The sequence below is a fragment of the Cephus cinctus genome, unplaced genomic scaffold (assembly GCF_000341935.2).
Source record: "Cephus cinctus unplaced genomic scaffold, Ccin1 Ccin1_scaffold0330, whole genome shotgun sequence".
Lineage (NCBI taxonomy): Eukaryota > Metazoa > Arthropoda > Insecta > Hymenoptera > Cephidae > Cephus > Cephus cinctus.
In genome coordinates this window covers 2,008,171-2,025,635 of record NW_014333027.1, presented here as the reverse complement: position 1 = coordinate 2,025,635, position 17,465 = coordinate 2,008,171, and the positions used below count along the sequence as shown (strand labels likewise).

Genomic DNA, 17,465 nt, shown 5'->3' with positions numbered 1-17,465 from the left:
CGTCGTAAAGACGCTGACGGCTTTTCGTAATGAGTTTATTCCTACGCCTGATCCACGTGGACGAGCGTCGATCTTGTACACACAGCTGGATTAACGAATAGCGGTACGTTCTTGCGATTAAATCTTCTAACGTGCACGAGCTTTTCTTTAATATCTTTACTAAGCGAGTACTGCAGGCAATACCAGTGATAATTAAGGTAAGTATACGGCTGGAAGAAACGATAAGGCGTATCTGTACAACATGATTTTTATTAAATAAATACGTGTAAGTACAATACCTATAGCTGATTTGGTGATTAATGAAAATTTATAATACATTATCTCGCGATAGGCGCACGAAATTTCTTTTATGTTACAGGGATCGAGTTTTCTCAACTAAAGTTCGAAGATCTCGAGGGATCAACGTGAAATACATTCTGAGTATGTATGAAACAAGTCGCCAATACCATTGCCTATCCACGAAAGTTCGAAGAGATTCTCCCAAAAAGAAGAGAAAACAGAATCCTCAAATGGCATTTTGTCGTTACTCTTAATCTTGCTGAATTGTTAAATGTCCGTCGTAGAAGAGTCAAGAAGACGTTCCTCGCGATACATTGGACAATGGTAGATTTCACAGACTGTAATAGTTTATTAATAAATACTCAGTCATCGTGCATCCATCGGACGGACATTCTAAGGACGGATCGATTCGAAAGAGTTCCGGTCAAACATTGAGTCACTCGTTCTCTCTAGAGAGATATTGAGGCGACCTCCAGCGCCCACTGTCGATGATTACAATACAGTATTACTATGTACAGGCACGCGAAACTAAGAGAGCATTCTCTCATTTTGGCATGACTCAGTAGAAGGAGTCCCGATGGATAATACATGTAGAGAGGTCTAATCGTTACAAAGGTAAAAGAACTGACTGAAGAACGACGTGGTACACCCGGACCTGGGACGTCGACATTGTCCTAGGGTGACGAGGCACCTTTTATATAACTTTGTTATTCTTATGCTAAGAAGAACATTCACTGTCTTATCACGGGTCCTTAGTTCCCTTGATCAATTGTTCCCAAATAAGGGATCTCCTGTGGGATAAGTATAAAGCCGTGATTTTTCCTAATATAGATTTTTTTGAAAAATCCAAAAAGGACCAGAGGGCGCTCCTTCAGGTACAAACTACCATTGCAATGGTCCCTACTAGCACGCATCGAGTATCTTTGAGAATGCAGGAAGAATGTTCATTTTCTTGAAGATTCTTTGCATTCTCTTGTATATTATTTTCTATGTACATCATGTACCTATACAGAATGAGTTTTATCTATTCGAGAGGAGATCGCACGAGAAGACACTCGCCGAGAGAGCATTTTCGCGTGTGAATAAGTTCCCGGATGATTCCCGTCGATTCCCTCAAAAGAAGCCAAAGATCTTCTTCGAGGAACTTGTATTCCTCTTCTTTCTTGCCGGCACCACGATATCCGAACCTTCGTTATTCGTACAGGTGAGTGCACCATTGCTTGGCATTAATTTACTCCTAACTTGCTCGTCTAAGAGAGCCTGCATGTCCATCTGCCATTGTTCCAGTTGCTGACTGAGTTCAACTTTTTGTTGTATAGCCTCCATCAGCTGACTGTTGGCTTGAAGAACGTCTATCCGCGTTCTTGCGAGTTCAACTTCCGCGCGGTTCTTCCTCGCCACCGCCTGGTCTCTCACTTGATAAGCCTGCGCCAGGATCTCGTCCTTCGTCAGCTCTGAATCTTCTATATCGCCACGTGCACGATCACGTTCCTCCTTTACGCCACGCAATTCCGCTTCGCACACACTGAGTTTACTCGTCGTCTCTAGGAGCGTCTCTCCGCGGCGCTTCAGCTCTTCCTGCGATTGTTTCAATTGTTCCTTCGTGTGTTCCAATTCCTCTCGTACCCGGTGTAATTCCACAGCAAGACCGAGCTCTCCCGGTGCACCTCGGCCGGACAGAGCCAGCCTGAATATCTCCTCCGTCAATTCCGCCAAAGCTCCAGGACAGTTGGCCTGCAAACACACAGCACGTTTACTCAAGCGAGGAAGAACGACACAACGTTTGGATACGCTTGATCAGAATTCTCTATGCAAATTTGGAAATCGCTAAGGATAACGCTACTCTCTCTTACAGGAAATGGCTACTCAGGAAGCGTGGATTATCAACGAGAGGAAGTGTCTCGGTCCACGGAGAAGGAAACAGAAAACTTTTATGAAGCACGGCTGGGGTCCAACCTTCTTCCGGTCCTCTGGCTCCTTTCACGAGCAATTCCCGTTATCGGGTTTACATTATCAAGAGGATGGCGAGAGGGAGGAATGAGAAACTCGATAGCTCATTCTACTCCAGGTGACTCACCTCAGCTTCTGTTCCATTAACAATAACCAACATGGACTCGTCGCAGTCGCTTTGGAGACCCGAATCGTCCTCGCCTCTTCTCAAATGAGTGCACAGCTCGCGCATTCGCTTACAAGCGCGAATCACTTCCGCCCTGAGGTCTTCCTGTTCACCAAGTGAGCTTCCGCTCTCCTCGCACTCCATTTCCGCCTGCAAGGACCTTGGAGTTTTTGGTATCGACCCAGATCTACCTCTTCTCTCAGCCTCGATGTTCGCCAGAGCCGACGCTAGCTCGTCCCTGAAAGAGAGCGCAAGGATCCTTAATACATCAATTATCAGCATCGCTGTCCTTGATGAATCTTCATGCTCGAAAGATAACAGGATGGTTCCTGAGGGAGGAAATTTTTTTCTTCTCTACTGACTCTAACACAAATATTGACCTTTCTTGCTCAGCTATTCTTGCTCTGTGTTCCGCTTGGTGTCCCAGTCTCTCCAGGGCTGCCGCTCTTTCTTCGGCTTCCTCCAGAGCAGCCACGGCCCTGGCTCTTTCCTCACGGAGTTCCAGAGTCCGCCTCTCTAGTTCTGTCCTCTGTGCGGATACCAGCTGCACCTGGCATACGTAAAACGTTATGAGAATCTTAACGCGAAAGCAAAACACTGATTGTTATTAGGCTTCGTTTAATTATATTCTTACCTCATCTCGAAGTAGCTCCAGACTGCTAACATGATCCTGTAGAGTGGTATTTCTCAGGGTGCATTTCTCCCTCAAGACTTTCACTTCCAGGAGCAGTTGCTCCTCCTGCTTAGCAGCTTCACGCAATTGATCAGCTAATCTGGTATTCTGAGCTGTCAATTCAGACACCAGGGTCGCTTGCTCGCGTTCCGCTCTTCGGGCACGCTCTGTCTGTTCTTCTAATTGACTCCTCAAGGCTTCCACGTCGGATTGAAGCTCCAGAGCTCTGGCTTCGCTCTCACCTCTCGCTTCCTCCAGTCTTCTTCTCAACAGGTGCCTCTCCTGTTCCAAACTCTAAGAAAAAAAAGAAGATAATTCTTCATATTAAAAAAACAGAGAACTTCAACAGGCTACTAAATGTGCCAAAAGACTTGGTGAAATTCTATAAAACATTCACGTGGGTCTCGACTTAACGGATCTTAAGAATAATAAAATCTTCGTCATCGAATTTACATATGACACACTAAACCATTTTGTCATCCTTCCAGATGAGTCTGACTCATCTATCGTATCAATATTATTCTACGAATCTCTATTTGCACTGATTTGGGATGAAGCCTAAACTCTAACAGGTCATGAGTTCGATATAAAATAAAGTAAAAGTCTGAAAATCGTCGATCAGCCATGCGTGACTCTCGTTACGTACCATGACATTAAACTTTGTAGGCTCGCGAAAATTTCATTGTTACAATAAATCCTAATAGTGAATAATCTCATTACTTTGGTATTACAGGTCGTGTATACCTGCATAAGAATCACCGGTGCGTCAGTCGGTACAGGCGAAAGGACGAAGGACGTTATTCAATTCTCCTTTCTATCTCTGCACCTTCTCTCTCACCTTCTGATGTCACTTTATATCATAGGTAAACTAAGCATATCGATCCATTGATTATTGCACTAACGAAAATATAAAATTCGTAGGTTGGAGTCAGCGAGTGAACACGATTACGAATTTGACGATGATTCACTCAATGAAAGCTGCATGACGTAGTAGCTGGACTAAGTTTCTCAGGTATAAATATGAGAGACATCTAAATACTGAAACACGAAGAGCCCATTACGGCTGACAATTACATATTTTCTTTGCGGTAAATTTATTAATTATCTTTACTACCGTTACTCTTCACGACGTAAATTGCAGAAGAGAGTGTGTCCAAAGGATTCTCCTTTCCTGCACCAGGAGATATTTACCTATCATTTTTTTTCAGAATGGAATGGAAAGTACGAGAAGGCTGACTGTCGTGACTCAGTTAAGTCGTTATGAGCGACGGCCGTTATCGTATATATCCATTGGATGAGGATGATAATGTTTGAACAGTTTGGCAATGAAAAGGGGGAAAAGGAAGAGGAATCGTGAATTTGACAGATCAGCAAGTAAGTCATCAAGAGATTAATGAATCTCGAAGGAGGTACATTGAATTTTAGATTGCCATGTCACTGCATATATTTTGTTCGTTATCATACGACTGTGTAATCGTATAAGATACGTACGAGTGAAAGTAATTATTATATTAGTTGGCAGGGAGAGTGGCAGAACAGGAAAACCAAAACCTAGTTGTTCTAGCTGACTCGGAAGTCACTTCTCGCGTGTATTGAGCAATGCTATATGGCCTACACTCTCTCAAGTTCTTAGTTTCTTAAGTTTCTTTTCACTTTCCGTTACCCAACGACATCCGTACGGATCCGCGGGGTCACGAGAGCAAACAGTCAGACCGAATTTAACTACGTCACTCGTCACTTGGACATTTTCATTACACGATGAATTTGCCTTTTGAAATCATTTAACATCGATACTTGATCGATTTATTGCACAACCATCTGACGATTTAATCTGTCTTGTACAATTTGCGCGGAACGATAAGATACGCCACTTTGATTTCCCAGCTCCGATTTATCTCATTGACTCACTGCACGGGTTATTTACTAATATAAAATACATGGTGAAAAAAAAAGATGATAGCATCTTTTAGAAACAAAAGGAAATTCAAGAACTTTTATTTCTTGCGGCAAGCAAGATATAATAAAATTCAAGTTGTCCGCTCGAGAACTGTACGTCACCGGGTGACCGTCAAGGTAATCCGCTTTCTCGATTCGCACGAGGATAGAAGGACGATCCGGAAGGTGGTTACTATTTCTCTAAATAAATTCCCAGTTAAAACCGCATATACGTAACGAAGCTACTGTAGTGTATATAAAAAGTAACTCCAATTTCATCCAATCCTCTTTGTTTTCAGGCGTCACAGTTCTCCCAATGATTAACGCAGTTATTTTAAAACGGCGTGCAATTGCTAGTGCGCTATAATCATACATACAGTCAAATAGGTGAATATGTACCTATTCAAGATATCTATGTACTCTACCGAGTTTAAGCTTATCGAACAGCCTAGTTGGTCGTCGCTGTGGCCTTGGTTTCCCGTGGTTACTCATCGACCGATTTCTGGTGAGGTTCGCTGATCCCCTAAACTACGTTTGAAATCGCGAATCGAAGCTATGAACTAGCCTTCGCACCCGTATAAGAGTCACACTATATTTCGAGTCTCGATCGTGGTAGAGAAACTACAATACAGAATTATGCGAGGACTGCGGCTTATAATATTATATATTCTAGAAGCATGTTAACTACTCGTGTATATTTATATATATACACAATATACTTCACGGCTTTGTGTAACGAGATCAATGAGTCACGGATCCACTGCTATTTCTCTCTACATTCTAATATCACTTGCAATCCTATTTTCATGCTAGTCACACGTCCATGTTCTTCGTTAACTTTTTATCTTTGACCACGTGAGTCTAGGGTCACGTCATATACCACGTGAGAGGTCGTTCACGAATATCGATCCGTTTGTTTAACAAGCTATTAAGTTATTATATATTCGGCTTCTAACCTAACCTAACATTTTTCTGACTCATTTACAGAGGCATCAGAGCGAAAAATGCTTTGTTGGACTATACTTGATTATGCAAAGTAATTTTATGTAATTCTACTTTTAAAGACAGTTTTTTATCCAGCACTACAAGACTATCGTTACTGCATGCGTAGTACAGAGCATGGCTCTAGCACTCCTAATGGCGTTCTACACCCTCTTGCAAAACCGTTATTTATCCAGGAGCGTTGCCCTCATTTTATATGGAGTGTTACGAACCCATGGAACGAGGAGCTCCATGCAGATCGTTCCATCTTAATCTTGATAAATTATATTTTATTTATTACATCTCCTGCCGGAGCTTAAAAATTAAGGCTTATAATAACTTGACATATTTTCTTCTTTTTTTTTCTAGGTAAATGCAATAGGAATATAAATACAAAAAAGCAATTATGGACCATACCGGGTGATTACTGTATACCTTATGAAAATGAACGTCACTCATTTTTACCTGCTACCGTCTATTGCCTTGTGGCTTCGATTAGCTTCAAGCACCCTGTACTTACTTTCCCTTGGTGGTCGAACGATAATGTCTTTCTATAATAGCAATACAATGAGCAAAATGCAGTGGCCCGTAACCACTGGATTATTCAAGTAGTTCAGTCAATTTATACCTTCAGTCCCATCCGATTGCCAAGTATCTGGACTGTCTTGAAAGTAAAATCAGCGCAATCTAATGGCTTACGTAATGCACCGGCACCAAACGATTACCAGAGAATCAACGGTTGTGATTGCTCTTTATAACTATCGGCATGACCAAGTAGATTGTTAGGTACTGTCGATCTTTGAGAATTGTCCAGGTGCTCGTTTTTGATCATTCCTAGAAAACTTACTGTGATTACTTAAGGAAACGTGAACGACCCTATTACTTTATTTCATACGCTATTTTTCCCTTAGGAGGAAGTCATCTCGTGTTTGGAACCGATAAGATATAGATTCGGTTGGCTACAGTAAAGTCGTCAGCGTGACGAATCGATAGAATTTATGAGTACTATTCACTGAGTTGCATAATCGAATACATTTTTATCATCATAGAGGGGGAGGGAAAGGGGGAGAGAGAGAGAGAGAGAGAGAGAGAGAGACGACTTCACTTCCTTTCTTTAACGTCAAAATGATATGAGCTAGAGGGGGAGGGAAAGGGGGAATCGATAGAATTTATGAGTACTATTCACTGAGTTGCATAATCGAATACATTTTTATCATCATAGAGGGGGAGGGAAAGGGGGAGAGAGAGAGAGAGAGAGAGAGAGAGAGAGACGACTTCACTTCCTTTCTTTAACGTCAAAATGATATGAGCTGGACGGATATGATTTTTTTTTTCTGACGCAAGCCTCCATTATTATTTGCACATTGTCGGTGAATTGAATATCTAAAGTCCGGAGTACCTTGCACGGTGGAATTACTTGCGACATTAAATGGCGCTCCTGGTGCATCTTGCTTAAAAGATATTGTTTTGCTGAGAATGCACTTTTCTTTCTACTCAAGGCCAATTATTGACATACAGCTATAAAGTATTCTACTCGCAATTAATATATTTTTACTTTGATCAACAAGAATTAGAAATAAAATTTTGCTAATTTCATGTCCTTCTGTATGTTGAAATGGTAGCTAATGTCTATTAGAAAAAGGGAGATTTGAGTGGCGAGCCGTATCAGTGGGTAGACGCCGGATACTCTCGTGTTACACGTCATGTAACTGGATAACCCTGGTGAGTATAGACGAATCGAGTATAGTCAGAGTATAGGATGAGAAAACCGCTGCCCTTGCGGATATGCAACACCGAAATTGTATACTCGCGTGCGTGTATTCAGTCATACGCCTAATAAAAGGTATAAGACAGATACAGCAGTAGTAAACAACAAGAAATGAAGAAAGGAGCGTGCCGAACTAGAATACTCATGCGATGATCTAGTTTTCAAGACCTTCCGGTCCACTTGAACATCCTCTTCGTCATTTAGAATGACGTCTACAGAATTTCAAGGTATAACAAATATACATAACCTATAAATAGCTATGTTATTATTCCATGTATTTAGGTTGGTTCTTCCAGCTATCTTATACATGATCAAGAATGTAATTGTGAAGGGGATGAATGCAGAAGAAAAGATAACCTAGAAAGTTCATGAATTTTAGAACCATGGAATGCTACAGGTAGACAAGTGGATTAGAAAGGGATAATCCTGTTAGGAATTCAGGAATACGGCTGAAGCATAGTGCCATTTTACTCAGGTGTCCCTTTGCATTCCAGTGTAATAGCTTAAAGGGAAACCTATAATAACGGACGTTTATCTGTTACTTTAAATACATTCCAGGAGTCAGTGTATCGGTAAAACCAGTAGTAGCTAGGTATTCGACGAAAGCGGTGAGTCCTTTGTGCGCATGCGCGTATCGCCACAGGGTTAATAGGCAATTGTAATAAACCGAATGAGAAAAAAGAGACGCGTTCTATTCGCGTTTCTACGAGATTCTCAGGATGCCACGGAATCCGCGGACTTTCTAGACCTTGCTTATTCGGCGTGCCTACTGATCCACTTTTTGCCAGCGAGTTACGAATCACACCCGCTATTTTCCTTGGTTTCTTACACAACTCTTTGGCTACCTAACCTTCCAATAGTTAACGCGTCTTACCTAATATCGCTGCCCACGTAAATCAACCTATTTTCGCTGAGCGGTACTTTGCTTCTTTCGTTTTTCTCTTTCCTTTGCGTTTACACCGACGGACAAAAAAGAGGCAACTGATTCCAGGTATAATTAATAAGAACTCGAGGTTAACGAAGTTTGCGAAAATACACGATACAGTTACAGATAACAGATAGGAATATATTACAAATCGTAACTCTCGTTTATATTACGTTCTTTCTCTTTTTTTTTCCAGTGACTGCAGGGGGGGGAGGACAGAAAGATTTAACGTAATTACGAAAACATGAAACGATTCCATGAACCGTGAGATCTGACTTAGATATTTATATCTTGTATACAAGGATTAATTAAATCCCCGGAAATGCATCGCTCATTCTCGATAACAATCGGAAAGTACAGCAGCACACGTCCCGATTATCATTGCAAGTTAACCTATATTCTTCAAGTAGCTCATGTACCTTTTCACTTATTTTAAATTTCAAGAAAATTAATAATTCACTAATATACATTGTATACATTGCAGAATACTGATGAGCGCCAATCAAATCCTAATTAGCAGCAACTAACCAGCGTTAATATATCCAGAGAACAATAGCAAAGCAGCGTGTACACCGAATGCCAAAACGGTCTCTCGTTCCTCCCAACGAAGGACACAAAGGAGTTTCCATCCTAAAAATGGTACGAGTTCGCTACAAAGTAAGGAAGAATCGTCCCTTCGTCGTAGTAACATATTAAATACAACCACGCACGCGGTAATGCAACAGTTGGCTTGAGAAACAATCGGAACGCTCTGTTATTACTTTCTTATTAGCGCGAGAAGTATGGAGAATTGTTGTGAGTTGTAAACGCGATTTCTGTTTACGTTACCTACGTACATAGGAGTAGCAAGTACAAGTGCCTAAACAGAGTAAGACATTAAGTATCATTGTGCCCCCATCAAACGCGTGTACCATGGTTAAACATTGAGGTATGGTGGTACCGGTATGAACTTATAAGACAAAGACCTCAGCAGTATAGTTCCTTCAACGTGTTATGGAGGTCAAAAATGAGGTGACAGAATCCCACGTAAAGGCCGGTACGCAAGCAGGTATAGGTAGCCGTTGTAAGCAAGCAGGTAGGCAGACAGGCAGAGCGTGGTGCCGGGCATTGTCTTTGAAGTTATGTTGCCTAAGTGGCTTATTTCCACGCTTTCGTGGGTTTCCGTAGAACGGTTGTCTATCAGAATCCTATTACGCGTTGCGAATAGCCATGAGGACCTTTAATGCGTTAGTCCATTTAGTCACGAAGGGGTCAGACAGTCTTATTTCTTTAGAATGACATATGCGAATGTACCTACGCAAGTTGTTATATCAATATTGAGAGCATGAAAGACGATGAACACTTGTGCGATACCATTCTTAGTTCCTATCTTATCTACGTATTTGTCGCTCCGTATAATTCCACCTTTCCTTGCTCAATTTATGTTCGGCAATATAATTGTTTAGAATTTTGATGAATGCATGATATGCGCTTGGTGTATGGGTATTTATATTACGATTAGTTGCTACGTAGAATCGTTAAAATATAATTTGTGTAATCGCCTGCGTCCTCTCTTGCTTCGATTCAGGCGAAATCCGAGAGAAACGTACTTTCATTTTTTTTTTAATTCACTTTCCAGGACGAATGCGAAGCATTCTCGTTGTCCTTTAAAACTTTATACAAGAAGTGACTGGCTTTGAGAGGCTCAAGACAAAACCAACAAGCGTTACAAGGCTAACTCGCGTATCAGAAATGAATTCTCTCACGTTCTGAACTGACCACGCTGTACCGCAATGTCGTTTAGCGTACCTAAAGTAGAGTTTAGGAACATCCTCCTGCGAAAGAAGGTAAGAAGGATGTTAGCGTGTGGGGCGAACGTGTATAATAGCATCCATGGGTTACAGACTCCTGCCTGAGTGAGAGAAGAAAGGCGAAAGAAGCTACGGAGGAGCTAGTGCGATCACTTGGAAAGTGTCATTTAATACAAAAAAAAAGAGAGGTTCACCTCTAACTTTGAGGCATATTCTTCGGTAAGAGCTTCACTCTGTCTGGTCAGTTCCTGGTTCCTCTCGAGGAGGGCTTTGCCGAGCTCAGCAGCCAGGACCAAGTCTCTTTCCCGTTGCTTTAACAATTCTAATGGATCCGCAGGAACATCTTCGTGATCGAATGAATTTCTGCGTGCCTGCAGATCCGAGATCATGTCTTCCAGAGCGTAAGGCTCCAGATGCCCTTCTTTTCTTGGTAGCATCTTCTTCTTCGGGAACACTTCCGGCGCACTTTCAACACAATGCTACCACGACTGCGTCGTTGTCACTGCTATATCCTTCACTGTGAATCCCTCCAGCTAGGAGCTCCGATTCTCTTTAAAATCGTTGTCCACGCGAGAGCGGATAAATATAAAACTAAAAGCACTCATCTTGGAGCGAATAGACGCGTAAATCACTTTAGTACCTCTTGGTAACACTTCACTGGCTGGTCTAACGGATTGCTTGTTATTTTTTTCGCGCACGATTAAGCCTCTGGCAAATATTACACTAATAGTATCAAGTATTCAAATACGAATGGAACAGGTTTTATCACCTGTACTGTCATTACCGATCACCGGAAGCCGTACCTCGCTGCATTGACATTGCACCCACGGTGATCTTGCAATGTGTTACGTCAGTGAGAACACGCGTCAAGTGACTTTCTTATTAGCGACGACTCGTGATACATACAAGAGAATCGATCTGTGCAGAAGTATCGTTTCATAAAATTGACATGTTCAGCCAAGTATTTCGAGGTAGAATCGCGTCATGAATATTATAACTGGCAAACTAACACAGAGCACTCATCGATCCAACTCCCTGCTACTATAATCCAGGATTTCGTGCTACTGGAGCAAAAGAAACCGACTATAAGGTGGCCGATGGTGCAACGATCCGTTGGCTGCAACGTAATTCCGTGGCGTTGTTTCTGGGCCGCTTCCTCCTTTCTTGTAATTGCACGTCAGGCCAACATGACACCCAATTCCTTGGTAGAAAGTCAACAATAACACTCACTCGGGGCACACGTAACATAACACGTAAATTAGATACCCTTGTTATTCAGTCACTCTTATTTATTGTTATAACTAACAAGCAGCGCCAGTGTTGCTCCCAGCAATTGAAATCGGCTGGTTAAATGATCCAGCTCAGATTGAAAACTTCGCGAAACCGAAGTAAGAGCAGACATTCAGTCAGTCAGCTATTTAGCTAGCTACCCAACCAACCAGCCAGACAGCCAGTGACTCACTCAATCCTCTGGAAAATAAATATTACGGAATCGCCGTATCCTGCTCCCGGAACGAATATAGAAGGTACCCCTACTCTCTTATGCTTCGTCAGGTTTCAGGTTTGCCGGACTGCGACTGAGCTGCCCACTCCTGATATACACACTCTATGCTGCATGGAACCACTTGGAACGGCTACTAAAGCTTCGCCTCTCGCTTCACCCAGCCTTAACTTACCTTGGCGCACCTTCCCTACCCCTGACACTTCACTTCCCTCTTCCCTTCTCGTCGCTTCAGCTATCTACCTTCTCCCCACTCTCAGACTTCACCTGGCCAAACCGCCACCTGACTCGATCCCACGCTCTGGGCCCACCTCAAATTTACCTGGCGAACGCAGGACCGCATCTATCTTGGGCGCACGTCCTATCCAATGATTCAGTTTTGCAAATTTTATATACATCTCTATAGAACGCATTGTGCCCACTAAATGCATTATACTGGTCACAGTGTATAAAACATATTTTATATTTTTTTTATGTTTATTTCATAAATAGTAATATGATCGAAATGATAACAGTATCTTTTTTTTATTTTTCCACGGATAGGAAGTGCGATCAATGGGTACGCACCTGAAGAATTTTGTATACCCTTCAAAAGACGTATCTCATGCCCCCGTTGCGATCATGGGTCAAACGAGTTGCACCATCTACCGGTAGACAAGGGTATTCCTTGCCAAGGGGCAGGAAGTTGCCCTGGATACCGGTGCATTGCTGGTACTGGTGCCTGGCAACCGAAAACAACGCCGTTACAGCTGTCAGAGCTGTGTGAGAACAGATGTGTTTTTTAAATGTCGTTCCAGACAGTACACTGGGGTTACATCCGGGATATCTCTTGTGGGTTATTTCGCAAAATCATGAAAGCTGGTGGAACATCAACAACATATTCTGACTTCTTCCTCGTCCATTAGCATTCCATTTCTAATAAATCATCAGAAGTTTCAGCTCCAAAACCACGAATAATAACGCTTTGAAACAGGTCAGTATTTCTATGGCTCTGACAATATTTTAGTAGCATTTTCCATGATTCTCCTACTGACAACAATCTGAATTTAAATATTCTTAACGTCATCCGCAATTACGTCTCAGATCTTAAAACGATACTAGCAATTTCTGAACCTATATCTTTATATCAGGTAGCAGATACCGCCTATCAGGATGGCCTTCAGGCAACAACCCGTCCAGGACGAGCTGGAGCTGGAGATGATGGCGGAGGCAGAATTGTCCAGACTAAAAAGACAATATCGAATAATGGAGAATGATCGTATGGCATACGCAGAGGACTCACGACTCCAGCTAAGAAATCAGCAGAATATGATAGACCGTCTTGAGAAAGAAAAGGCTGAATTAGTAATAGCAATAAAAACTGCGAAATCCGAATCGAACCTAAGAAAAGACGCGGCGATGGATGAGAAACTGAAGTGTCTTCTAGAAAAGCGAAGCAAGTACTTAGAAACGATAAAGAACGAGCGTCAGCAGATCACGGAATTGGAGGAACAAATAATAAAGGTCCTGCCAAGACTCGCCAATTGGTTCATTCGAATCGACTAATTTCAAGAGAATCGATTACTTCTATTCTAACGGAACTTACTCGAGAATCGTGATCTTCTCGGACGCTTCTCGTTCGGCTGTACAATTCTTTCTAAAACACGTGCCGCCGTTAACGTCACAGTCATCGAGAAGTGTCCGAGCGTATCCGGAAACAACGGCAATACTATTGGGAAACTGTAACCAAGACGAAAGAAAAGTAGATCCTAAGGGGAAATATTGTTTCAGGTGTCGAAGGAAGTGACGTCACTTAAGATGAAGATACAGACCGACGCACAATCTAAAGAAGTTATCATAAAGCAAAATAAGATGGTCTTCATTCTGGAGAACAGGCTGGAAGTTGCCACGAAACGTTTTAACGTGATGGTGGCGGATAACGCAAAGCTGCGAGACGAGATCGACAGTCTGCTCAAGGAAAGAGCACAGTTCAATGTTCTCTGGATGAAACTGATTGGCCAATTGAATACCGGGAAGCAAGTGATCAATGATCTAATCGAACAAGCTACTGTTACCTTCAATCAGCGGGACGAGGAACTGAACAAGATTCACGCATTACGAGAAAGGTATACTAATGAAATTCGAGACACTGAATGAAAGTGGAATTGGTTATAGGAATTTCGAAAGTGCCAATTGCTTTTATCATGTGAAATGAATTTGCATACTTACTGAATCAAGCGGTAATGTAGAAACCTGTGGCAGATCAACTGGAAACATTTTCTTGCATCCGTTGAACGATTTTACGTTCTTTTTCGTTTGTTGTCATCACTGTCTTTGTTTTAATTATATTTTTTTCTGACAAAAACGGATTCCACATCCCAATGTGTTAATGGCACGTTTCAGGGGTGCAAGAGACCTCAAAAGTCATACGTCGGAAATGTGCGAGCTTCAACGAACTTTAGATAATGAGATGAAACTCCAGGAATTCCTTGGAGTTAAAGGACAGTTCCGGCAGATGGGTGATCTCAATGCTAAGCAGGAAGCTGAAAAGTTGGCGAAGCGCGAGGAGATGCAAAATAAGATTGCTTCCTACACCCAGATACTCACTTTGATTAAACAGTTCACAGGTACCTTTTTATTTTTTGCAATTTCAAATGTTGGAATTGCACTATCTAATGTTTTCACGCAATAATTTCTAGGTGAAGAGGAAATAGACAAGCTAGCTGCTCACTTTGTCAAGCAGGAGGAAGAGAATTTTGCTTTATTTAGCTATGTAAACGAATTGAACGACGAGTTAGACGGTTTACAATCCAGGGTAGCGCAATTGCGTTCTGCCATAGAAGATGCACGTGCCCTGAATGTTCACCGGGGTCAGCAGCAAGCTGAAACGCTGGAAAAGATCTCTAAAGAACTTCAAGAGCAGACAGAACGTGCTAATGCAGCTGAGGAAAATCTTGCTGAGGTTCGTTTACTGTCACTGTACAATCTGAAAATAATGAAATTATAAACTAATGGAGCTTTCATTCTTTTAGTGCAACAGTGTAATCGATAAACTGTTACGTGGAATTGATTCTCTCTTTCGTACAATTCGGTGTGACAATTCTGCAATACTTGATTTACTTGGTGACAATTCCCACGTAACTATGAACAACGTGATGCTGTATCTGGGTATTATTGAAAAACGAATAACGGACATGTTCAATAAAGTTCATTGGGTCGACAAAGTTGGAAAGACACAGATACGTTTAGATGAGAACAAAAAGCCTAAACTGAAAGTTCCTGTATTATCTAATATAGTTCCTACTCAGCCCTGTTCCTTGTAAGCTCTTTAACTTTTTCTCTACCTTTCTTTCCTGTTACCTGGTCCTTCCCCTTTGTAAATTCCTGCAAAATATTCCTTGAAAATACAGATGCGTCGAAAAGGAAGAGATGCAAAATGTATCCGAGGGTCTAGATGCTCCATTAACTCGTACAGAAGCTACTGAAAAACTCACCCAGAGATTTGACGATGACTACTCAGAACTTCTTCATAACGTTTCCGGTTGTCATTTGCCAGCGGCGAGAAAGATCATGCAGAGACGTTACCAGTAACTGAATAAAGAAAGTACTGCATTAAATTTTCCCGTGGACAATTGATCCTGAGGATGAATACACTCATTCCGGTTCTTTTCCGTTGACGGCAAGAGTAAGCAGTAATATCAGTACGTCCCACATCCTGTGGATGATGGGCGAAGAATACAAAGCGAACCAGTTTCAGGAGCATGCAATGCCAAAGATGTAAGAAAAGTGCATTTATGTGTAGAAATCCTATGAGCTTTCTCGTGCGAGTCTTGAGGTATGAGAATAAGACAACAAAATAATAAAATCACCTCAAAAAAGACGCTACTCTCTCAGCGAGTAAAGATACCTTATCAATATGTATAATATCATGTATAGTCACAAGAAATAAATCATGTTGCATATTCCTTTATTTATTTTGTTCCTTTCCTGCACACGCTTTTCACTTTAAAATTGATGAAGCAAGGTCATGCTACTTCAATTCCACTTTACAAAAGTTACGAGCCTCTTCTTTTTGCAGCCTTCTTCTTGGCCACCCGTGTAATTCTTTTCAATTCCAATATCGTACGTTTTATATGCACTAATTGATTCTCTATATCATCTTTTTGCACTTCTATAGGGATATCCTTTCTTCTGCATATCTGCTTATAAATATTCCAGCAGCAGGACTTTACTTGAGTGAGTTCTAGGTTTTTTGCGGCTGCCGTTGCCTTTATTCTGGATACCATAGTTTCCCAGCGTAGAGCCCGAAGCTTCGCTCTGTCATATCGACCTTGAAGTTGGGCTAGTTGATTGTTCAGTCCCATTAAGATTTGGGACTTCTCTTCCGTCATGTGGTACTGTACTCATAAGTTTGTAAGATACTGTATTAGTACAACAATGAAATTACTATTCCTACAGTGTATTGCCCTACCATTTCTGTACCGGTAACTTCGAGTGCTTCAAGATTCTTATCCTGGGTCTCCGATAGAGAGGCTCTCGCCTCCGCCAAGGTTTCGTAACGGTTGAACACGTCGCTGATAGATTGGAATTGGCCTGTCTCATTCACGACTTTTTCCAGATAATTCTGATACATTTTATACTCCTTTACATGCTTTTGCATATTGTATTTTATTTCTTGGAGACGATTCATTTTTTCTTGGAGCTCTTCTGCCTTAGAGAAAGATGTACCATATACATATATTATTTATAATTAATAAACTAACGATAATGAATTGTATTCGTTTATACCTCTGCATTACGAGCAGCTTGTCGCTCAAGTTCGTCGTTGATCTTATGCTCAGCACGTTCGCGTTTCTCTTGATTCTCTTTAGCAAACTTATTAAATTTTATAAAGGATTGTCGAAGCAACTCTTCCTTTTGTCTCAAATCGTTCCACTGCTCATCCATTACTTTACGTTTTTCTAATTGCTCCTTTCGTTTTGCAGATAATTCTGTACCAGCCAATGCTAATTCTTGACGTGCCTTTATTAGCTCTGCCGCTGGACTCACTCTGGCTATGTCCCATTCTGGATATTTTCTAATTTAAAATCACGTTAAGATATTAGTAATATTGAGAGCACAGAAAATTCGTAATATGAATAGCATATTTCAAGCATTACTTTATCTGATGATCCTCTAACTTTGATTGGAAATACTCCGAAATTGCTTCCTGTGGATTGCTGGTAATCTGAGCACGCTGTATTAGACTTTTTTGTGGCTTTATTAACGGAACCATTTTAATTGTACAAACTGACGTTTACTAAAATCTTGAATATATTTTTTCTAGTAAAAATATGTTATTTTAGATAGGTATAATTTGATGTTTACACTTTGATCGTTTTACTTCTCCACTTGTATTCATTGATCAAACAAATTAAATTGGATCGACCGCCCTCTAGTGTTTCGAAACCGTGCAAAAGTCCCTATATCTAGATGAGACTGAATATCTAGGAACTTTAATCTTTATAATGTTATCTTA

General features: G+C 41.3%; 3 protein-coding genes across 3 annotated transcripts; 1 reads left to right on the top strand and 2 right to left on the bottom strand.

The window, feature by feature from the left end:
• Positions 1 to 233: 233 nt before the first annotated feature.
• On the bottom strand, positions 234 to 12,142 carry LOC107266938 (bicaudal D-related protein homolog). The gene is made up of 5 exons (XM_025083835.1): positions 10,662 to 12,142; positions 3,030 to 3,362; positions 2,776 to 2,945; positions 2,357 to 2,633; positions 234 to 2,013 (listed from the first exon to the last, which is right to left on the bottom strand). Exons 1-5 carry the CDS (start codon positions 10,902 to 10,904, stop codon positions 1,393 to 1,395), a joined length of 1,644 nt encoding a protein of 547 aa, XP_024939603.1. The 5' UTR covers positions 10,905 to 12,142; the 3' UTR covers positions 234 to 1,392.
• LOC107266986 (coiled-coil domain-containing protein 63) lies at positions 7,214 to 15,909 on the top strand. The gene is made up of 10 exons (XM_015738112.2): positions 7,214 to 8,743; positions 8,874 to 9,092; positions 9,162 to 9,316; positions 12,512 to 12,941; positions 13,099 to 13,471; positions 13,739 to 14,073; positions 14,351 to 14,574; positions 14,647 to 14,909; positions 14,980 to 15,266; positions 15,358 to 15,909. Exons 5-10 carry the CDS (start codon positions 13,121 to 13,123, stop codon positions 15,536 to 15,538), a joined length of 1,641 nt encoding a protein of 546 aa, XP_015593598.1. The 5' UTR covers positions 7,214 to 8,743; positions 8,874 to 9,092; positions 9,162 to 9,316; positions 12,512 to 12,941; positions 13,099 to 13,120; the 3' UTR covers positions 15,539 to 15,909.
• On the bottom strand, positions 15,900 to 17,388 carry LOC107266571 (coiled-coil domain-containing protein 42 like-2-like). The gene is made up of 4 exons (XM_015737185.2): positions 17,107 to 17,388; positions 16,736 to 17,024; positions 16,419 to 16,658; positions 15,900 to 16,344 (listed from the first exon to the last, which is right to left on the bottom strand). Exons 1-4 carry the CDS (start codon positions 17,220 to 17,222, stop codon positions 16,003 to 16,005), a joined length of 987 nt encoding a protein of 328 aa, XP_015592671.1. The 5' UTR covers positions 17,223 to 17,388; the 3' UTR covers positions 15,900 to 16,002.
• Between the last annotated feature and the right edge of the window lie 77 nt (positions 17,389 to 17,465).